General features: G+C 39.3%; 1 protein-coding gene across 1 annotated transcript in view; it reads right to left on the bottom strand.

Moving 5' to 3' along the window:
* The window catches only part of LOC101857262, a gene marked incomplete at its 5' end in the record, with an annotated part of 202,740 nt that overhangs the window by 152,614 nt on the left and 26,039 nt on the right, over nt 1-24,087 (bottom strand). The window contains 15 exon segments of the mRNA XM_013085073.2: nt 524-672; nt 3,512-3,712; nt 5,677-5,890; nt 6,747-6,944; nt 8,205-8,387; nt 8,747-8,939; nt 9,792-10,009; nt 11,546-11,685; nt 13,110-13,251; nt 14,118-14,210; nt 15,467-15,616; nt 16,526-16,690; nt 18,455-18,592; nt 20,788-20,994; nt 23,184-23,381. Coding sequence (XP_012940527.1) covers nt 524-672; nt 3,512-3,712; nt 5,677-5,890; nt 6,747-6,944; nt 8,205-8,387; nt 8,747-8,939; nt 9,792-10,009; nt 11,546-11,685; nt 13,110-13,251; nt 14,118-14,210; nt 15,467-15,616; nt 16,526-16,690; nt 18,455-18,592; nt 20,788-20,994; nt 23,184-23,381 — 2,589 coding nt within the window.

Below are 24,087 nucleotides of genomic sequence, written 5' to 3'. Positions count from 1 at the left end.
AGACAGACAGACAGACAGACAGACAGACAGACAGACAGACAGACAGACAGACAGAGGTAGTTTGACTTTTGAATATGTTTTTGCAAGTGATTATCTTTAATGTAAGTATGTGTACATTTGTGCATCCTTGAAGTGAATGTCCTAATTTATATTGTTAGTACAAAGTCATAATTTCATTTGTCTTATTGAAGTTGGTGAAAGTAAAATAATTATGTTAATTTCTACTTATGGAAAATAAATAAAATAAAGTTCATCTAATACGGGGTGCCCATTGGGGATTGGGTCGGGTCAGGGCAGTTTGTTCAACCGATTCAGGGCGCAAAGCGGCTATTGTGGCACAAGCCGATCGCGTCTAACTTGTCATCTAAAAAACAAACAAAACAAACACGTTTGTTTTCAGGCGAAGAGTGGGGGCGATCGCCCCGACCCGATCCCATCTGCAATGGGCACCCCGTTTAAAGATTGATGTCCTCTCTCCATCTATAAGCACAGTGAATGAAAGAAAAGCAGTATCAACAAGTACCTGTAGGCTCAGTGAGGGCCGTCCCATTACAGTACTTCCCAGGATCACACTGTTTGCAGTCTGCAGTTTCCGACTGGCCACTTCTGTCTGGGTTGTAAGTCCCTCTCGGACATGGAATCATGAACGCGGTGCCTTCTGGGCAGTAATACCTGTGAAATAATGGCAGAGTTTTATTGAATAAAAGTTTCCTCAGGCAATCTGATTAAAAAAAGACTTGTCTAATGCATCCATAATGCCAGTGGTTTTGAAGGTTAAACATTCTGTCTACTGCCAGGACTCTGGAGCGGGAGGATGTATACTAGGAATGAGGAGTGAAATAATTTAGACATCATTTGGATTCAAACCCCCGTCTTCTTCCAGACAAATCCAGTTCACAATCATTACATCACAGTGGCAAGCCATGAGTACAATGAAATGTGAGGCGTGCTGACAAAATGAGCAACTTCTCCCACGGCGTCACTTTTCGCCCGATTCTGTTACTTTTAGTTAGCGTGACTCAGCAGCCCGCCGGAGCTCTCAGGCTCCGGGTCACGGGGTTAATGAGCCCTGAAGCGACTTTGCCGGTGTCGGTTAGGAAGTTCACATTTTTGACTATTTTTAAAACGAGATAACTTCTTCCCCATTCCACACAGCAAACCATTACAAGGATGAACTAAAAGCTCAAGGTCTTGAGATTTATTCTGCATTAGAATGGTTAATTTCTGTGCCTTAGTTTTTGTTCTAGACAAGTGTTTGTTGAGTACCCAATTTCTCCCATTTTAGTTACAAACTAATGAATAAATGATTGTTAGTTTTATAAAGGCATGACAGATCTCTCCAAAATCTGTGTTAAACTGACTACGAAAATCATGTCTTTTACCATGAAAAATCTTAAATCTGCGCGAGTAGTAACAGTCAAGTTATAAGAGACGAAAGACACAAATCTGCATTATTTAACTAAAGACGATCAGCGTTAGCTCTTATTTTACTATTAAACAAGAGAAAGTTACTCTGTGGTTGTTCATGAATCATGCTGTGTCTGTGGCAGCCTGCATACAACTAAAAAGATATAATATAAGCGATTTAAAAAACCCACAAAACCGTGCAAATACATGGGTAGAGATAAACTTCTCTTATGGAATAAAAATAATGACAGCTAACACATTCATTCTTAGTTTTTGTGTGGGAAATATGCGCGGACACAATTATGAATGTAAAGAAATCAGTCACATTGTCAGTTATTGCAAATGGTCATAGAAACGAAAAATAAAGCCGGAAAAGTCTGGTGCTGATTCAGTGTCCCTGGAAAGCTAGAAATTATTCTTATAACCCAATTACGAGAAGTCATCTCTATTACTCACTCAACTTACAAAACCTAGACTTAGCGTTTTAAGAAAAGTAAGGAATTTCTGCAGTGTAACAGATACTGTTTATGTTTAACATTGAAGATGTATTCTGGCACTAAAATCGATTTGTACTTTTCATAGAGAAACTTCATGGTAACTGTTATAAACTTTTGAGAAAACATGCGAATATTCACGATTATAATATTAGACACATAAAGTTGTATTTGGAGGAATTACTTCATAGCGAATTGTGTACCCGATGAATAAAGTTGCAAAATTACAGCTTTCTATTATATGCGCAGATACCATCTTTTCTGAGTATCTGCACCATTGCTATGTCGTTCATGTTCCAGGCCTTTTTTTAAATTGATTTTTTTTGTCCCAAAAAAATTACAATTTAGCATTGCCGACTCCAGCGCGTCTAACGAAATAACCAGACAAGTTACAACGTCCGTTCTTTTTTTAGTCTCAAGAGCAGAAATGCATGCTTTGGGTGCACTAAAAGAGAATTACCATAAATACAAGGATACACCTAAATTTATACGTTGAAAAGTACCAAAAATTAAGTCGGCCCAGACAGAGCGGTGACAAGGAGCTGACCCCCGTGACCCGACGTGATAAGGTGCCCGGCGGAGAACCCCCCGCAGCAACTAAAATTCCACTGCCGGTGCGCCGTGCTCCCAATTCTCAAATAGAGAGATTAGCCCAAAATTGACAATTGATGCCATTTTTTTTTTTTTCAACTTTTGGCCTACCGTGTTTTTTATTATTCCATAATTGCAAATTGTGCAAATTTTACCTATAAAGTTGATTTCAATTAGTCTAAAATCCGAGAAGTAGCTCATCTTGTCAGTACACTTCACAAATATAAGATATATAGAACAAAAGTGTGAATCAAACTAGATGTTTTGTTACTTTGCTGCAAATATTTTCACCCTGAGTGACACACGTTAGATCATTCAGGAGATTGGATTCTTCGCCCTGTCAGACAAGGTCAACCCAGTTGATAGGATACACCCAAAATGAAAGCAGAAGAAAAATTATAGATGGTAACACCTTTCCAACCTGAGAACTGAAGTCAGGCTCTTTAAGAATTAGGTTAAAAGAGTCAAACCATTACACTGTGGACCCTTGCTTTGTGTGTCTGTCCGGGAGTTTATGTGTTCACCCACATGTGTTTGTGTGTCTGTCTAGGTATTCATATGTTCACCCATATGTGAGTTTGTGTGTCTGTCCAGGAGGTTATATGTCCACCTGCACGTTTGTTTGTCTGTCTATCCGTGTGTTCAAGTGTTTGCCCACATGTGTGTTCTTGTGTATGCGTGTGTCAAAAAGCAGAGCAGCTCTTTCAAGTTAATTCAGCCAGCAAATAATTTGTGACCGCTTCTTGACATCATGGATAGTCTCATAAAAATAAAGAAATATCTGAATTTGATAAAACCTTTAAAAGTGGCATATATATGTTCAGAATAGAAAAAATACTATTCAATGACACCAGAAAAAAGGGTTGAAATGTAAGCAGTTGGGAAAAAAGAAGAGAGGAAAGTGAAGCGAAGAAAAGGGAGAAATAGATAAGAGCCGGCTCTGCGTAAAAAAACAAGAGATAGCCAGTTGCTGTGAGCGGCGCTGCGGGCTGAATCAGTTAACAGCCATCAACACCTACCCAGCATGACACGTGTCTCCCCAGGTGATGATGGTGTTGTTGTTGGAGGCATCGTCGTTGTACACAGGGTCATCGTCGAGCGCGCCCTCGTAGCAGATGTGTCCAGCCTTACACATGCCCGTCGGGCCTGTGGCACCGTTGTCTTGACAGTAGTAACCGGCGGGACATATTGTGCAGTTGTCAACAGACACTTGGTGTGTCCTGGGAGAACAGACAGACAGAGATAAAACAATGGGGGGTAAGTGTAACTACTGTCAAACCCTCTTTAACGACTACCTAGCCAAGACAATCATCTTTAGGCCATTCCCAAAGGGGGGATATTAATATGTTCTTATGCATAGTAGAATTGTGAATGGGCTGATTTATCAATGTCATACTCATACTGTGCCGGAACCACATAGGGGGAACTGCAGGTTTTTCTTTCCTCATCCTCATTATCGTCATTTTTTCTTTACTTCTTTTGTATGTCTGTCACTCTCTTGTGAACTGGTATTTCCGGGATGCCTTGATAGACGAAGCAGACTTTGAGCTGTTGAGGCTAGAGAGGTGGGCAGAGAAAGCCTGATTCCCTGTTTGGACTTCTCTGTTGACATCCACCCATTGGCGCTCAAATGCAGCTACAAGCGCCGTAAAACCTTACCAAAAGATTTTTTTTAAAAACCAACCACACCCCTCCCGCCCCCCCCCCCCCCCCCCCTTTTTTTAAAAAGGGGGGGGGTATTTAGACCCCCCCCAAAAAAAGTCTTTTAGATAAACATCACCTGTGTCCCGCCTCAACAATAGGTGGCCATCTTAGACAATAAAATTTTGAATGTAATTATTTTCACCATACAGACTTTTCTAACTCACATACGTATCTGCAGTGTATATTTGTTTGTTCGAATAAAGAAAAACTACTTACACAACAATGGTCATTTAAAGCGGATAAAGAACAAGATCGATAGATAAACAGAAACAACAAAAGGAAAGAAAAGAAGTAGGAACTACCAGCGCCACTCTCTAAGCACTTGTTTTTGCAGTGTACATAGGACGGATTGACTGACTGCTCAGTGTAAGACTCTTTTATACGTCACTTTTAAAAATGGTGTATGACTGCTTTGTCGAGATTGAGCTGTTATCTAACCGTGCCATATGGGTTCTGATAGAACTGAGACAGTAAAATGGTGAAATCTTGTGAAAGTATTGGGCATATCTCTCTCTCTCTCTCTCTCTCTCTCTCTCTCTCTCTCTCTCTCTCTCTCTGTCTCTCTCTCACTCACTCACTCACTAAGTCACTCTCTCTCTCTCTCTCTCTCTCTCTCTCTCTCTCTCTCTCTCTCTCTCTCTCTCTCTCTCTCTCTCTCACACATACACACACAAACGCGCACACACACACACACACATACATATACACCCAGTTTTCTCTGTCTTTTCTATACACATCAGTCACATACATAAAGCTTTATCACATACAATGCTATTGGTCTAAGACATTGTTACCCTTAATCTGACAGAAGAGGTGACAAAGAAATTCTTTTGTCTTTCTGTTTTTGAAGCGGGCAGCTTTGAAGAACCATAACCCCTGAATTTCAGTTGTTAAACATTACTAAAAATGCATCTGCACATTGTGAGATTCTGAAGGTATAAGTCATAATACCAGATAAATATATTTATTTAAAAAACAACAAAATATTTAAGGCAATGTATAAATTATTGAGATGCAGTATGGTGAAATCAGGCACTCTTCAAAGTAATGAAGCCAAAGAAATTGACATTTTTCTAGCCCTTGGGCATTTTTTTTTCCAATTTTCTTTTTTAGGCTCAACATCTTTTACGTCCATTTAAAAACACATTTCTGTGTGGATGTTACAGAAAAACTGTGAATAAAGACCCATAAAATGCAAATTTGCAATTCTCAACAACTCTCAAGCTTTGGAAGTCGCCAAACTTTGGTAGCCATTTTCTCGCTAGCTTTACCTCTGAAACCACATCTCTTTCTGTCCGAAATATTTTGACTTCTATTGAAAAAAGATGGGAAGTATTTTTTTTCAAAATCAAGATAAATGAACAAGCTTTAAGATGATACATATAATATAACTCCATTTGCCTGATTCCACCGCATCATGACACATATTTACACAAAAACAACAAATTATTTAAAGCTATGTATATAAATTGTGTTTTACTTGTTAGAGAAAGTTCCGGGCGGGCAATCTAGGGGTACGTAGCTACCATTGCCACAGTAGAAGCCCTCAGGGCACGCAATCTGCTCTGTCATGGTCTTGTTGGGGCAGTAGAATCCTGGATCACACTCGAAGCAATAGCTGTACGCTGGGTATGGCATGTAATGGCCAATCTCACACTCTATCTGTGAGGCGGACCCATTAGGAGAGTAGTAACCTGGAATAGTGAAAAGACCTCGAGTCTGAAACTATATTCACAATAATAATAATAATAAATAGCATTTGTATGGCGCAAATCCCCACTCAACAGCAAGCTCTATGTGCTTTACAATATATATTATTACCCCAGCAGACCTGAGAACATTCTGAAACAACCTCAACTTCCTGGGAAGCATGCAGTGAAAGCTGCCATTTATGGGTGCTAAAACACTAACATACTGACAAGATCTTTTGCTGTCTATGGCCGGGTGCCCATTCCCTCCTGGGTGAAGGGAGGAAAATTTGTGTAAAGTGCCTTTCCCAGGGACACAACATCAGGCCCGTGGCTCGAACCCCCTAAACCTGCAACCTTATCAAACTTGTTTCGTGCTCAGGTTTTATTACACTTTTCCAGCAGCCAAAGATTTACATTACAGATAATTTCACTGTATTTTCTTATCATATCGTAAAAACATTCTTTACAAAATACTTTCTTCTTTACGATAACTGTAAGCCTGCCATTAAATAACAATCTCTATCAGTGGAAATTAATAAATTCACCCTTATGTGAGAGGCGAAGCTGTCCTGTGCATCCTTTTCTAGCTGTTTCCATTATGTCCCCGCATTTTCCATTTCCCCTTGTACCACTTGTCTCCATGTCATCTTTGGTCTTCTTTTCTTACGTTTGTACACTTTCATATAGAAACTTTATTTAACAAATGAGTGTTTTATATGCTTTGAAGTAGGCCAATGGCCTTAAATACTAAATAAACTTACTTACTTACTTCTTTACTATAACTATGACAACAAAGTTTTAAAATGTCCACAGTACCAATCCGTCATCTTGGAAAACATCCAAAAAATAAGAAACTTACCAGGGTCCGTGATATTCTGCCTTGGAGTTCGGGCCCCACCGGTGCAGTAGTAGCCCCCCCAGCACATGCCTGTGGGCTCCCCACCCGCGATGGAGGAGCAGTAGTAGCCCTGATCACACTCGAAACAGTCGTAGTTGTTGACCGCCCCGGTGACGTTGCTGTATGTGCCTGCTGGACACGGGGCTGCCACATAGGAACCTGGCGAGAATATATGTACATAATACAAAGGGTCCTGTTCTGTTTAAGTAAGTCTTTTATGGCACTTGTAACATAATTAGGTCATATAAGGGCCGAAGACTAGAGGTGTTATAGGAGAGTAACAAACACAAAAAAGAAGCAGGAGAGATAAGGATGACAGGTGCTTGATAGGAAAGAAGGAGCAGCCCACATCAGAGTACCTGCCAACCACCCACAATAAAGGCTCTTTGTTTAAGTGCAAGTTCTAACAACCGTGCGGTAGCAAATAAACCCCACGCCCTGTAAAGGTCCCAGAATTACTACTGACAATAGAAATCTATTCCAATCTTCAGATAATTTTGATAATTTTGATTTCATCTAAAGGAATTTACCTTTATCTATTAATATCTAAAGTAATTAAATACTATGTGACACTAAGCATGGCATTTTGTTTTTGTGAAAATAACTTTCAAGAAAGCTCACTCACATCTATATTGACCCTTGCAATTTCTAACAAGTGTTCCTGTACTACTATAGCTATGTTTTGATAACAGTTTCGACTAAAACTGAAATACTTGGCTTTGAGTCTAAAGACAAATTTTACAAGGCTTTTAAAATATCTGGAAACATAAGGTACACAATTATACTAAGTGACATTGTTTCCCTCAAAATAAAGACATACACGTTAAAACTCAGTCTACATCACAATGTTACTTATTGGTCATCACTTGTCTCAATATGCAGCAACAAAGAAACTTTTCCTATAACAATTCCCTCCATTAAGGGCATTTCAGGTTAAAAAGAAAGATTCTAGGGGCAAAAGTAAATTTTCAGATAATTATTCAATCAAAAAGATCCGCACTACAAAGTTTTATAACAATCTCGTAGTGTCTACCTGCAAATGTAATGAAAATCCCCCCAAAAAAGCCTTGGACAAAAAAAGAACACAATAAAGAAATTTTTGGCTCCCATTTTTGGCCATTTTTCTTTCAATATTTTTTATATTTTAAAAAAATCATAAAAGTTTTTTTGTTTTGTTTTTGGTTTTTTTTGTCATGAACCATCTGACTATAGCCCTCAAATGTAAGCTTTCAGCTCTAAAATACAGCCTAAACCAAATATTTGTTAATCGGACCTTTTTTGCCAGCACATAATTATTATAGTGTTACGGTAAAAGTTATGTAGAAACCTGACTGACGGCCATTGACATGTTCGTCTGGGTAACTGACTACCCTGACTAGTAAACAACGACAAGTATAAAATAAGCAAAACAAGACCTACCAAGAACACAATATCCCCCTGCAGGGCACAACACTCCTGTCACACCGTCTATGGGGCCAGACGTTTTAGCGCCAGAGTAGCAGAGATAGCCAGGGTCACAAGGAGCTCTGGGCTGCAGTAGGCCTGGGGCGTCACAGTAACTGCCAGGGTCACACAACGGGCAGTCTGTCAAAGTGGTCAATCCTGGGGGGGAGAGAGGGAAGAAATTGAGGTAGAGTAAAGAAGAAGTATGTCAATAGGATTAGTAGTTTGGCTCTCGGACTCACAATCGTAACGTCACGGGGGGAGGAAAGACATCTATGTTGAGTAAAGACGAAGCATGTCAATAGGATAAGCGGTTAGGCTCTTGGACTCGCAACTTTAACACTGGTACTGAAAACGTAAGAAAATTCCTCATTGACATAATATTAAAAAATCAGGAACCAAACAAGAACTTCTCTATTTCAGAGCATGTGCATTACCTCTTTCATTCCTATGTCCCTAAGACTAAGGAATGACAAAAAGGGCCAAGACATACTTTAAATATGACAATAATATATTACTTGTATCATTTCCATAGCGACCAGTGGGACAAGGTGCAGGTTCTCCCACTTCAGCCTCACAGTAGTAGCCTTGTGGACAGTCGATGGGGCTGATGCTGGCCTGGGGGCAGTACTGACCCATCGGGCACGGCTTGCACACCGACACATTTTGGGCACCGGTTTCATCCATGTAGCTGCCAGCAGGGCATGGTTCCTAAAGAAAAAAGATAGAGAACATGATATAATTTTTTATTTGCTAGACTGTTAATTTTTTTGTAGACTTTTAATTCTTTTGTATGTTTGTCACTGTCTTGTGAACTACTATTTCCGGGGTGCCTTGAAAGTCGAAAGAGACTTTGTGCTGTTGAGGCTAGAGAGGTGAGCAGAGTCAGTCTCATTCCCCGTTTGGACTTCACTGTTGACATCCACCCCTTGGCGCTCATATGACCTTTTGCATTTGCGAGCACCATAAAACCTTACAAAAATAAACAAACACTGTAAAACCCTTTAAACATTGCCTGGCCTCTGAACCTTTAGGACCTGTGTACTGGCGCTAGTGTTCGGTGACTGCTATGATGTACATGTACATCATTGTATGCTAAGATTGCATTCAGTGCACAGATGGGAAAAGGTAGTCACACTTGGATGTGTGCTTAGGTTAACCCAGATTGTACATTTAAGTTACAGGAAGGATTTTCAGGAAGGAAAAGAATCTCACTTACTTTAGTTTTTTTTTAAACAAGAAAAAGTTGTTTCAAATAGAAACAAAAGTTTTTTTAAGGAGTCTAGTTTCCTACATACAAAATTTATATACATTTTCCTTTACAAGCTGACGTGAATTACTTCAGAAACAAATCCACCATGTCCTCCATAAGACACTTCCCATCATTAGCGTTTAGTCATACAAAAGTTTCACAAAACACTCTAATTTTCTTTATTCTATTCTGACAATCTATCCCAAAGCACAAAAAGAAAAAGTTTAGGAAGCAATCTTTAGCATTACGAGACTACTCAGCTAAACTATAAAAAAAGAGTCCAAAGAAGTACACGGAAAGGACATCATTACCTGCTGAGGCCCGTATGAGCCAATTGTGGGAGGGGAGGCTGCGTAAGGATTTGTGAAGTCAGTGGGACAGTAGTAGCCGCGCTCACAGGGGCCCGTCTCGTCGGTGGACCCTTCAGCACAGTAGAAGCCTGCGTCACAGCTGTGGCAGTCAGTCACGAGAGCAGCTCCAACTGTCTCTCTCTTGGTACCCACAGGGCAGTTCAGCTCTTCCGGAGTAGCTGAGAAACAAGACAAGGAACGCTCAAAGTAATATATTCTGTCACGACTCAGTGGAATCAGGCACTTGTCAATTTTTGAGCATGTAGAATTATTGGTATCAACTTTAAGCTTGTTCAGTAGTCTTGCTATTAGCAAAAAAAAACCCCGCCAGTCTTGAATAAAGTCACGATATTTGAGATTGAAGAAGGTGAGGTTGCTTGGTTTCAAAGGTAGAAAATGGCCACCTAAGTTTGGTTATTTTCATTGCTTGAGAGTCTGTGAAAACTGAAAATTTACATCTTTTGTGCCTTTAATCAACGTTTTTCAGTAAAATCCACACAGTAATGTGTTCTTTAATGGGTATGAAAGGTGTTGAGCAAAAAAACAAATATCCGATATAAATTCCAAAACCAGAGGAAAAAATGCCAGTTTCTTCACTGTCATTGTGTTGACGAGCACCTGATTTCACCACTCACCACGCTGCCTCACATATGACACTTCAACTTCTGTCTCAGGTTTTGAAAACTTTCCTTATTTCTTTACACTTGGGAAAGAATAATCACTACAGTCTTGGAATAGGCTAAGGCTTTCAATACAAAAATGAGAAAAGTAGTTATTCTTTCTTTTCCTTTCTAAGAAACAAGTTATGAAGGAACTCCATTTGGCTTCACAAAGACTGAAACCTTTACAATTGCCCAATTTTAAAGCAGTATTGTTTAGTCTCTTTATTTTATGCAACTGCACCATCATTTGTATTCCATCCGCCAACATTTTTATAAGGTCATAAATACTCCAATTCAAGAGTAAATTCACACTGTATTGAATAAACATTTTCTCAAAACTTTTCCAAGCAGTACTTTTCATTCCTAGTCCATTCAAAATCAGTGTTCTCTTAACCAGAACTTCCTATTCCAAACCAAAATTCCAGTGTGGGGGAGGGGGGTTGCAAATAATTATAAATTATTCCATTGACCTCTCATTTCCCATCTGACTGTAGGAAAAATGTTTTGAAAAAATAAAGAAAAGCAAGTTAGAAATACATTAACCCTATCCGTACGTCGTGTTTTACTTTCGTATCCATACGATGTGGAGAAATCTGTGCCACCACTTTCCAAAGAAGAAATTTACTCGTTAATCCGATCCGCACGCTTTGCATTGCAGTCTGTCAAAATGATTTTTTGAGAAATGCTGAAAGTTTCAAAGAGATCTTCGTACTAGAAGTATTCTAAAGCGTGAAGAATACAACCCTAGGGGTACAAAATGACCCCAGGGTGTATGGATAAGGTAAACCATATCCTAAGCACTATTCTTTGAAATGGATAGCTAAAAAAATCTCCTAAACCTGGAAATACAAAGAGAATTTCTACGACTTGATAAAAACTATTGTAAGGAATTTTTGTTCCCTTTGTTTCCATCTCACACAAGTGAGAAAATGTAGCTCATTTTCAAATCTGAAGTGCAACAACTGGTCTTATCTACACAGCAAATTGATCAATCATGAAGCTTTGAAAGTTTCTTTTTCCAGCACAATAGGTTTTGTTGTCCAAGCACCATACCTTCAGGACAATATTTGCCAATGGTGCAGTCAGTGGCCAAGGATAGAGAAGTGAGACCATCAGTACAGAATTTTCCACCAGTGCACCTCTTGTTGTTCAGCATGTCTGTCTCTGAAGTGGTCGCATTGTCACAATAGTATCTGTGAAAATATAATAAGTGCTGAATTGCGCATAGTAAGTTGTTTTTATATCATCTATGATATAAGAATGAAGTCTTTACAGCTCTAAGATTACGATAATTTGATTATTGCTTTCTTGAAGCTTCTTGCTGTATGACATGAAGTATCTTTATTATATCTACTGACAGACTTTACACAAATTTGCCACTTTCAGAAAACAATCCCCTTTCCTCCTTCTTTATCTTCTTAGCAAAAAAAATTACCCAAAGCGCCACCTAAATTTAAGAAGATGTATACATGTACAAGCTCCCAAGAGCTTCTAGAATCAAACTCAGTAAAAGCCATTGTACATTATAAAGAATAAGCGCTACTGTATAAAATTAACTTGATCTATCAAATTCTTCATAGGAAAAGCCCTTCATTTTCAATCATACTGGAGCAACTTTTATATCTTTCTAATTTGTTGCTGTGTATTACTCCTGACACCTATCTCCACATAACATTTTTTTTTATGCAGGCTATACCCAGGACTGACACAATCAGTTGTAATAATAATAATAATAATAATAATAATAAAAATAACAAAATAACAAGAAGAACAAGAACAAGAACAATGATGATAATAATGATCAAACTTAAGAGTAATATCGAAAGTCTTGAATTAAGCTGATGTACAGTGGTATATAGGAAAACGTTTATCTCAGAGACACTGGCAGAAATCTGCCCCAGAAAGAGCACACGACCGTCTTCCCACTTAGGACTCAACAAGGTAAGCCTTACTATCACCGGCACAAATAGAAGCAATTCAAGATTTTATATTCTGTGAGAGTGGACATCCACAGGAGACTGATCTGGACACCAGGAGGTGTAACCTCTGACTCAGAGGTTGACATGTAATGACCCTCCATCATTCATGGTCGCGAGCTGCTACTGCAGATTCTGCTATACCCAGGCCAGTCCATGTCTTGATGTTGTTAGTCCATGTTACTCTTTGTTTACCCGTGGCTCTACTGCCCCACATACTTCATTTAACTCTTTATCTCCGAGGGAGGATAAACCCACTACACCGAGGCCCTCTTTTGGTACAAAATTTAGAAGTCACATGAATATACATCTCTTGGAACTCCCAGTAAATGTAAGAGATCTGTTTTCAGCCATTCCTAAAAACTTATTTGATGTCAAAGTTGTCGTACAGGAATGTGCCTGAGTGGCTCTCCGGCACAGTGGTTCCGACTGCAAGATACTGGGATTGGCTTGCCGGAGATAAAGAATTATAAACTACAGATATGATCATATTAACAACAACAACAATTATAGTTTCAAGGCACCAGCAAACATTATAATATGTCGCTGAGTAGGACAAAAAAATGCCAGTATTATAAACTACTGATATGATATTAACAACAACAAAAATGGACACACATTTCTGAGGGGAGGAAACTTACCCAGCTTCACAAACTTCACACCCGAACTGCCCGGGCTCTGAGTAGAAGCCAACATTACAGTCAGCCGGAGTGATGGTTTTCTGCACACAGAAAGATCCGCCCGGACATTCCAGGCAGTCAGGGGCGCCTTTAGCAGGTACCCCTGTATGACAGACAGCATGGAAGTATTAGTTTAGTGTACCACTTCTGACAAACTCACTTTTCTTTGGCATGTTCTTGTAGCAAACATTTTTCTTGTTAAAGATATTTTTAAACATTTATTTTTGATTCCTATATTAGCAAGACTTTTAAAGCATTTGCAATATTAAAGGTGATATAAGTGCCGAAGGTTAGAGTTGTTACTAGAGAGTAACATACAAATAAAAGAAGGAGGAGAGATAAGGATGATAGATTTTGACAGGAAAGAAGGAGCAAACCACACCAGAGCATCCACCAACTACTCATGCATTGAAGTGTGACAGACACACTGGGCAGGAGTGCTTTTTATGTTTTAGTAAGCGTTTTACAGCACTTGCAACACAATAAGATCATATAAATGCCGAAGATTTGAGATGTTATAAGAGAGTAACCAACACAAAAAGAAGGTAGAGAGATAAGGACGATAGATGTTTGATATGAAAGGAGGAGTAGACCACACCAGAGCACCCATCAACCACCCACAGGTGGTGCACCACAGACACACCACGGAATGGACATGGTGGTCAATTTCTATTAAGTTTGTTGTAGCTACAAATCATGAGCCTGTCTTCAAATAAACTCTTAAATCCTCATAGATTGAGATTCATCAAGGATTCAGGGAAAGGATAATGACTCTTCCATCAATATCTGGCAATGACCAATACATCTGCCGAGGACAATTTTTCTCTGAACAAATAGAAGAATTTAAAGAATTTAGTTTACACTCCCTGTTTCAAAACCTTTACAAAACCGGAAAAATCACTACATATTTATACAACACCCCCCCCCCCCCCCTATAAAATTAAAAGGTACAGCAGAACAAATGCTAACCTAAAACATTTCCTGATCCATCCTCTCCATAGGGCATGTAAGTGCCAGCTGGGCAGTCTTCAGGTACGGTGACAGCAAACTCACAGTACTGACCTGGAGAAAAGGATTACAGGAAACCATGTTACTGACAGTCTATTTGAAAAGATATTCTTATACTGTGCAATTAACTACTTCCCAGGATTTGAGAATCTTCCTAGTGAAATCCAAGTTTAATCTCTGCTGCAACCCTACTCGATTTTTTTTTTTAAGGGAGTTTCTTCCATGCTTCCTGCGCCAGCTCGGCCATATAGCAGACAGATATCAAAATGTTGTTGTTGTCCCTTGAATAGTAAACCTATCTTGAAGGTGGTATCTAATATAACCAAAAACCAACAACCAAGAACACTTACTTGACTGTCTAAAGCACTCATATCTGATGAAGATAGTGCAGACAAGCATTGGATTTCTAATATGTACAGTACATGTGTTCTGTTTTAACGATCGCATAATTGCGTGGCAATCTTAAAATTACTTTATATTTTTTTTTTAATTGTTAAATTCACTTCCTTCTTTATTCTTTTACTCAAATCAAAGAACATTCACATATATTTTCAAAAGTGTGTAAACATCAAAAATTAAAATTAAAATTAATGTATGAATTAATTGAAGAGCTCACAAGAATGATACAATGTCAAGTATCAAACTCAAAGTTCAGAAAGTACATTTAATTTATTCTATATTTTTTAATTAATTATTTTTTTAAATTCACTTCCATCTTTATTCTTTTACTCACATCAAGGAACATTTTCATAATTATATTTTCAAAAGTGTAAAGATATGAAAATTAAAATCAAAATCAAAATAATCTCATGAAACTGAAGAGCTCACAAGAATGATACAATTATATGATTGTTAAAACGTGCAGCGCAATCTTAAGATTGCAGTGCAATTATAGGCTACGATCACTAAAACGTGCAAAGATTGTGCCGATTGATAAGAAGCGCAGAACACATGTATCTTACATGCAGTCTTCTCTCAGTTATTTCTTTCTCCGCTTCTCTCTTTCTCTTTGTCTCTCTCTTTCCCCTCTCTTTGCCTCAGTCTCTGTCTCTCTCTCTGTGTCTCTCTCTCTCTCTCTGTCTCTCTTTGTCTCTCTCTTTCCCTGTCACTCTCTCTCTCTTTGTCTCTGTCACTTTCTCTCTCTCTCTCTCTGTCTTTCTCTTTCCCTGTCACTCTCTCTCTCTCTCTCTCTGTCTCTGTCACTTTCTCTCTCTCCCTCTGTTCCTCTCTCTCTCTCTCTGTCTCTCTCTCCCTGTCACTCTCTCTCTCCCCCTGTCACTCTCTCTCTCTCTCCCCCCACTTTCACCTACCTAGTGTACAGTTCAGGCACTGTGACTCCTCCCACCTTCCATATAGGGAGTTGTAGGTACCGTTTGGACATCCGTAATCTGACCAGTGGGCAGTCCCTGCAGGACAGTAGTAGCCTGGGGGACAGGTGTCTGTCTCTGCCGACTGACCACCTGGATGGAGAATAAGTAAATACTATTACAATGGAATAATCAGGTGAGTGTATGTGTCTATTTGACAAAAGAGAGAGAGAGAGAGATAGATAGAGAGAGAGAGAGAGATAGAGAGAGAGATAGATAGAGAGAGAGAGAGAGAGAGAGAGAGAGAGAGAGAGAGAGAGAGAGAGAGAACTAAATTTCATCTCCTTCTGATACCTGACACCTTTTTTATTTATTTTAGGGGCATTGTCAGTTAGAGGAAATGTGTTGGACTTTCTATCAAAAGCTGGTGGGTTCAGTCTCTGGCTACATCAACAAAGGTAGGTTTTTTTAGCACTTTGACTTGTATGTCTCAACATCTTTTTGACCCCTTTGACTTATATGTCTCAACATCCTTTCCTTAACCACTTTGACTGATGTGTCTCAATATCCTTTCTTTAACCACTTAGACTTATATGTCTCAACATATTTTTAAGCAGTTTGACTGATGTGTCTCAAAATCTTTTCTTCAAGCACTTTGACTAACATGTCCCAACAGCTTTTTGAGCACTTTGACTTTATATGTCTCAACATCCTTTCTGTAAGACTTTAAAAGTCTAAACATCCTGTCATTAAGCACTTTGACTTTGACTTATGGCTTATGTGTCTCAACATTCTTTCTTTAAGCACTTTGACTTATATGTCTTAACATCCTTTCTTTAAGACTTATAAGTCTGATGCCTCAACATCTTTTCTTTAAGACTTATAAGTCTAAACATCCTGTCTTTAAGCACTTTGACTATTGTGTCTCAATATCTTTCAAGCAGTTTGACTTATATGTCTCAACATCTTTTTGAGCACTTTGAATTATCATATGTCTCAACATCTTTTTCAGCAGTTTGACTGATGTGTCTCAACATCCTGTCTTTAAGTACTTTGACTTACCGATGCAGTAGTAGCCTTGTGTACAGGTACTGCACTGAGCCTCTTCGTACAAGTCCGACCGGTTGGTGAAAGTACCGGGTGGACATGGGTAGCGGTCAGGTGACGGTGTCTGAAGCGGGCAGTAGTGGCCCAGACCACATGGCTGAGGGGGGTTGAAGGTCACACCTGAAGCAAGAAACAAAGCACACATTTTATGAGTGAGAATCATAAAAAAAACTAGCCTTGAGAAAAATGCTCACATTGCTGCTGCTAATGTAAACGGTACAATAAAGGGACTAATCTCTATGAGAGCCAGATGAATGCTTCAGACACTAAAATAAGCTTTTTTAAAAAAAAAATTTGGAAAATGCACTACACACTACATATCAAAACTTTTATTTAAAGTTTCTTTAACACAAAAAGAAACTACAACTTTGCCGAAGACTTGTTATAGAAAGGGTTCAAAACAAGAGATGTCCAGCAACATTTGAACCACTTGATAGTTTTGCACTTGTTAACCATTCTGTATATTCCATTCCTGTAGCAATATTATGCAATGTAGATATGGTATTGATCACAAAGTGGCAATTTATTTTTTTTTCCAGGAAAAAATAAAGAAACGTATTCCCTCAACCATTTAGCTCAACTTGTTTGAAAGAACTTGACAGCAATTGTAACATATTTCTTTTCCTTCTCAAAGTACACTAATTTACCTCCCACAAAAGATTCCCATAGCCCTATGAGGGGTAACAGTAGATCCAATACACACCATAAGAAGTTGACACCTCTTATCAGGAAACAAAACTCATTGACATCTATGTTCAGTGTTGAGGAATACAACCACACTAGTTCAGGTGAATCATCTCTGCTCTCTTTCCTTTTTTCTCAGTTCTTCTGTACTCTCACTAAAATGATCTGATTGAGCCTAGAAGTATGATGAAGCTATTGACAAAGCCAGCTAAAACTATTAATTTCTATCAAAAGCCATTGATCTGATAACATGTGGGGGGGAAATTACAAAGTAACCATGCTAGGCTAATGCATTCAGAAAGAGCTAAAAATCTCCTACCCGAGCCACCAAACGATCACAGTTGTTGGAAATGCAGCCTATATGCCCGTTTTAGCTCATTCAATGCTGAACGCTCCAGCAGTAAACTCCCCTCCTATACTGGGCAGTTTTGTTATGGCAACATGAAATTAGGTCTACTCAGAGAAATCAATCAAAACTACGGGGCTCAAGGGCTGTTCGAGAAGAAAATACGTCTCCTTGATCTTTCCCATTGTGCATCAACCTAAGTTCAAATAACATGGTATGGATTAGAAAGAGTAATTCTTTCTATAATGATAGCTAGCCAGAATGCGAAAATACTCGGCACTAGAGTGTGGGAGGGGGCCCAGGTTTCGCGAGTATTCTCATCTGTAGCACTGAAAGAGCTAAAATCAATCAGAGGGCTAAGGAGGGCTGTATTAACTTGCAGGTCACAGCCAAACAGGGCTCAGCTGTGCGGGTTTACTACAACAAAGAAGCAAGACCAAAATACTTACTAAACTTTCCCCACAGGAGTCAATCTCACGTTTTTTTGCACAAAGGCAAAGAGTATTACTACAACTCCTAAAACACTAGAAGCGCACGTTCCAAAGCAACGTAAGATAAGATAAGGTAAAAGGCCTACTTTATTATAAACCAAGAGAGATATTTTTCTTGGCTGTACAGGACCGTTAAAAACCCATTCAGGTATACATAAAACTTTAAACTTACTCTAATTAAAATTGAATATGAAAAGAAAAGTAAAGCTAACAAAAAAGTAAAGCTAAACACAACATCGGAGATGAACTTCAACAATAATCAAGTACAGTACCTTCAAACATGAAAGGCATAAATGGAAAAAACACCCTGAGCTGTGTATTCACAAATAATAATTCTTCACATCTATGCACAAATGTCCTCACCTGTGCCAAAGCCACAGTACAAAGTCTCTGGACAAGGGTCACACTCGGTGGACGAAGTCAAGTTTGTTTGGCCGGTGAATGTTCCAGGCAGGCAGTCAAACTGGTCGTCCTGTATAGTGCCCTCTGGACAATAATGGCCTGAAAAGATTGTATAATATCATTATGAATTGGATGTTAATTCAATCCATTACTATTATCATAATAATAATAATAAAATAATGATAACAATAAAAGCAACAACAACAACAATGATAATAATAATAATAATAATAATAATAATAATAATAATAATAATAATAATAATAATAATAATAATAATAATAATAATAATAATAATAGTTCATCTGTCAATAACCAATGCATCTGCAGCGGAGAATATTAAAAGTAAAATAGAAAATTAATGGCTGAGATGACTTGAGGCTTCTGTTATGGCCAATGAGACCAATTTTGGCAGAGAAAAGTTTGCACAATTTTGAGCTTTCAAAAGCTCCACTTCCACTTATAATAATCGTATGCAACTTGCAGGCTTTTCTCTTGATTTCAGCATTTTTCATTCATGAAGCCCCATATGGAAAGGATAGAATAATTTACAGCAGATGTTTGACTTGCGCAAAGTAATAGGCCTACATAAAGTGAGAATGGGCGGCGCAAACATCAAACTCACTCTCTCGCACAATATCAGATATCAATAATAATATTATGCTCCTGACTTCAAATATATTATACACTGTGGGTGGTTGGCAGTTTGGCAGGTGCTCTGGTGTGATTTGCCTCGTCTTTCCTATCAAACATCTGTCGTCTTATCTCTCCTCCTTGGGGATCAAGGACTGGTGATGGGTCTCATTTAAATATTGAGAAATGCCTAAGCGTCTCAAACAGCTTCTCCCAATCCAGCCAACCGTACCTGCCCGTGGCGGTCCCTGTTTCCACTGACACGGCTCTGGCGAATGGCGAGTTGTTGGCGCCAACAAACCAAACCCCTCCCCCCTCCTTTATCAACACACCCTCTGTGGCTGAGAAGAAACCAGCCAGTCTGGAGAGGTCTGGATGCAAGGATGGATCGAGCGGAGTGCCTGACTTGCCTTCTGACCGTGGACCTCTTAGTAAAGGCACAACGACCCAGGACGTGACGATCCAATGGCTTTCTCACTTGGCCGAAACCTCATGCAAGAGTAGACAACTATAGCCAGTAGCCATTGGTGGCGGGGAATGGGCAACGTGAACCCTACCGGAATTACACGGTCACAGGGCAGTTAGGTCTTTCCAGCCTCATGAAAACCCTTGCACCACGTATCCTCAACGTGCATGGCCCCTTCTCAGGGTGGGCAGGCAGTCCACAGACACCCCAGTCCTCAATGCCATGACACAAAGAAAAGAATTACATGCGAGCTCGGACGTCGCCTCGTTAAACAAGGTCCGCTCCAGGCAGGGCAATCACCAGGCTGCTCTGAGCGACAAGTCAGCTACTGGTGATACACACAGAAACAGTGCTAAACCAGCACAGAAAAGCTCTCGGCGGGAGAAGAGAGCCAATTTCATACCCAACCAGAAGAAGAGTTCCCTTAACCTCTTGCAACTCAACATCTGTGGTTTGAGGAACAAGAAGACAGAACTCCTCAAAGTCCTGAAGGACAGGCAGATTCATGTTGCCCTCCTTCAAGAAACCCTACACAAAGGTACGGACCTGAACCTCACAGGATACACCAGTTACGCCTGCACATGCACAGGATGCCGCGGTGTAGTCACTTACCTGCGGAACGATGTTCAGGGAGATGTCGTACACTTGTCGTCTGCCCAACCAACTGATACCCAGAAGGCCACCATATGGCATATTGGTAGGAAGTTTACAATTTACAATGTTTACAGCCCTCCACAGATAACATGCGACTTATCTGATCTACAGTCAACTAACTACGGAAAAACCATTTGTGCGGGTGACTTCAATGGCCACTCCCCTGAATGGGGCTACACCAGCTACAACAGCACAGGCCAAAAGATCGAGGAGCTTTGTGAAACCAGCAACCTCTCTGTGTTGCAAAATGCTAACTCCACTCCTACCCTACTTAACAGAGCCCACTTGACTCTCAGCCGGCCTGATCTCACCATCTGCTCATCTGACATCAAAAACGCCTGTCGCATCGAAGTGATTGATGACATAGGAAGTGACCACCTGGATTGATAACAACATATCTCTCCTCCTTCTTTTTCATGTCTGTTATTCTCTTGTTACACATACCTCTAATCTTTGGCACTTATACGATCTTATTGTGTTGCAAGTGCCGTAAAAAAGTTACTAAAACTAAACTAAAGAAGATGAAACTAGGCAAACTTACCCTCTTTGCAAGGCATTGTGGCTGCAGTCTGGTTGTACTGCGGACAGGCAAAGCCCGGGTCACACATGATACAGTTGGTAGGGTGTCCAGTCATCGGCAATGGGTTGTACGAACCTGGCGGGCACGGGGTGGGAGCTGTTGTTGGTTCGGATGCCGAACCGGCCGGACAGTAGAACCCTGCCGGGCATGGTTCACATTCTGTGCCATCTGCGAGGGGTAATCAGAAAAATTGCTTCACCTGCTTTAAAAAAAATAAATTAGTAGGCCTATGGTTTTACGGTGCTCGCGACCGCATAAGGTCAAATGAGCACCAAGAGGTGGATGTTACCTGCTTTGAAAAGAAAACCCAGATTGTAGCCTACATATGAAATGAGTTTTAGTTAACATGACTTGACCTTATATTGCCCTGAGATGATGGAACATAAAGTGTATCACAGAAGCTGTTTGCAGTGCCTAAGGACTGACAGGTGATGCATATAATATAATATTTGACTTTTTTGCCTCCTATCTCTCCTATCTTGAGATGGACCATAATGATAACTTCACCCTTCCATTGGCTGCAGTACCATGTCCAAAAGCAGATCTTTGTACAAGTCGTGTCCCTATAGCAAGAATGAGCTGAAATAACTCTCATCTATTTTTCTTCACACAACAACAATTTGACAACAAACTAAAACTTGTCAAAAAACTGATTTTACTTCTTCATCTCTGGGGAAGAACAAAACCACTGCTTACAAACATTTTTGAAAATGAAATGAAAAACTTCAGCACTGAGTAGGCCTACTAAATAAGCACTTGACAAAAATTAATTACAACAAATCAATTGAATCATTTCTTTAAAAAGCATTACTTCCCCAAAACGAAAGAATATTTCCATACTTTACATATTATGAAAACGCATGGTTCCTATATCTTTAGGCTATAAAAACACTGATCTGTTGGTTGGGGGGACTTACAGACGAAAGCACAAATCAAATGAGACACTGAGTTAACAAATAGATCTAGTATAAATACAAAGATAAGTGGCCACCCAATTCAAAGACAGCTTTATTACTTTTTTATAACAACAAAACCCACACATATACCTCAAAATTTTGTTAGACGTAATTTGACCAAATATGTCAACATGAGAACGAACTACAGAAGTTGTGCAACAGCACACCCTGAATTAATTTGTTCCAAAGTATTGCCAAAGCTACTAAAAGATATTATGAACAGGCACACTAGCAATATCAAGGGTTTTAAAAATAATGTTAGTTTCTAGACAAGAGAAGAAATAACACGAGTGAGAACGAGGAAGAAGAATGAGTAAAGCTGGCATTCCATATGCCCGAAAAACCGATGCGAACTTCGGGTTACACGAAATTCGCGTGCGATGAAAAAAGAGCCCTCCTTCCATATACCCGAAATTCGTATCCGTCATCTAACTGAAATCACGACACCAGTTCAGTCAGAGCAAGCACTCTACGTTGAAAACGAGAGAATTTTGCAGCTAGAACTCCTGTTCCTACGAAAGCAGGCTTTAAATTGCTTTGTCCAGACTTGATGATGGCCTTTCCTTCATTAGCTTTGCTTTCTTGGGTCGTTTTCTTTTCGAAGTTTCGATCGGTCCTAACACCGACAGCGCTGGCTGATGTGGCTGCGGCACTGACAGCAATCTTAAGTTATAATTAATGTATGTTAGAGGTTGTATTCAAGTGCATTTAAGGGGGGGGGGGGGTTAAGTGAAATGCTATTTTTTTTTGTTATTACATAATTTAAACGATAAATGATAGCATAGATATATCTAGATCTAGATTACATAGACTCCCGAAAGTTTCCCACAAGCTTAAAAAAACGTGGTTGCCAAGGAAATGGCAGCCACCTTGAACATAAACACCTCTGTTCAGTCTTAGTTTTAACACTTCTCTCTCGAACCAAGGAAATCAACATTTCGACGTTTTCCCCACTTACCTAGTGCTTCTATGCTGCTTCGTTCCTTTGAAGTAGATTTGGCGGGAAATAAGCCCCACCCACTTCACGAAGAATTCGGGTGCCGAAGAAAAAAGTTTCGCTCCCTCGTGCGAAACAAAATCTTCGCATGCGAATTTCGGATTCGGCCCTGCGAAATTCCGGTATATGGATTTACACAATGACAAAAAGGTTGACGCGAAAAAAATAGTTCGCACGCGAATTTCGCACCCGAAATTCGCATCGGTTTTTCGGGCATATGGAGGTAGTTCATTGACTTAAAAAATGATAGATATTATTAACAACAGGCCTACACGCAGTATGTATGGCATTCTGGAGAAAAGCAAAATATCCAACAAGTTGCTACAAAGGGATTTTGTAAAAATTAACACTTCTAATTGCTGTTTCAGCAAACGTTTAATTTACAATTAGAGAAAATATTTTACTTTCTAAGCCAGTGAGGGAGCTAAAAGTTCCAATGGGGCAGGCATTCTGAAAGCCAGATTCTTGCGTCGCTGTGCAGTAAAACCCAGCAGGACAATCAAGTCCGTCATTTGTGGAACCTCGGGGACAGTATTTGCGGGACGGGCATGGCATACAGTCTGTAATACTGGTCTTGTTCGTCTGGTCATTGTAGTAACCACCTAAAAGAACACAAAACAGGAAACAAGTTTCAAAATGGAAAAAGCAACTAAAATAGGCTTCAATTTTTGAAAATCAAAATACACTTACGTTCCAGTATATAAATCCTCTCAAAATAGGCAAACCAGCCTTACACCATTAACGCAATTTCATTCTGCAGCATTCCGAGGTTATAAAGTATAAAGTTCTCTTAAAGTAAGAATAATACTTAAAATTGTAGTCAAGTGTTGCAAAAAAACAAACAAACAACAACAACAACTACTACTACAACAACAACAACACCAATCTATTTTTGCATTATATACATTATGCATAGGCTATAACTATAGAGAGTGAAAAAAGTGCAATATGTATCAGAATAATTTTATCTTGGAAACAAAGTTTGCTAGATCTAGTACTTTTCTTTTTCATCCTAGAACACGTCCTGGTCAAGTCCACAATCCGCATAATATACAAGCAAACAATGATCTACATAATTATTAGTATTATTCAAGACAACTGCAATAAAAATGTACAGAGATGCTATGAATTATGTATAAGCCACAGAATTCTACACTTAGAAGTAGAATTCTGTGGTATAAGCCAAGGTCTATAAATAATTAGGGGCCTATAATAGATCGCATTTGTATAGAGAGCCAATTCTCCCTTAACAACGACTTCTATACGTTTTACAGCCAGTGTAATGCATTATTATTATTATTATTATTA

This window comes from Aplysia californica, unplaced genomic scaffold (genome assembly GCF_000002075.1).
Source record: "Aplysia californica isolate F4 #8 unplaced genomic scaffold, AplCal3.0 scaffold00341, whole genome shotgun sequence".
Taxonomy (NCBI): Eukaryota; Metazoa; Mollusca; class Gastropoda; order Aplysiida; family Aplysiidae; genus Aplysia; species Aplysia californica.
Note: the sequence above shows the minus strand (reverse complement) of the source record. Positions and strands in the feature narration are given on the sequence as shown.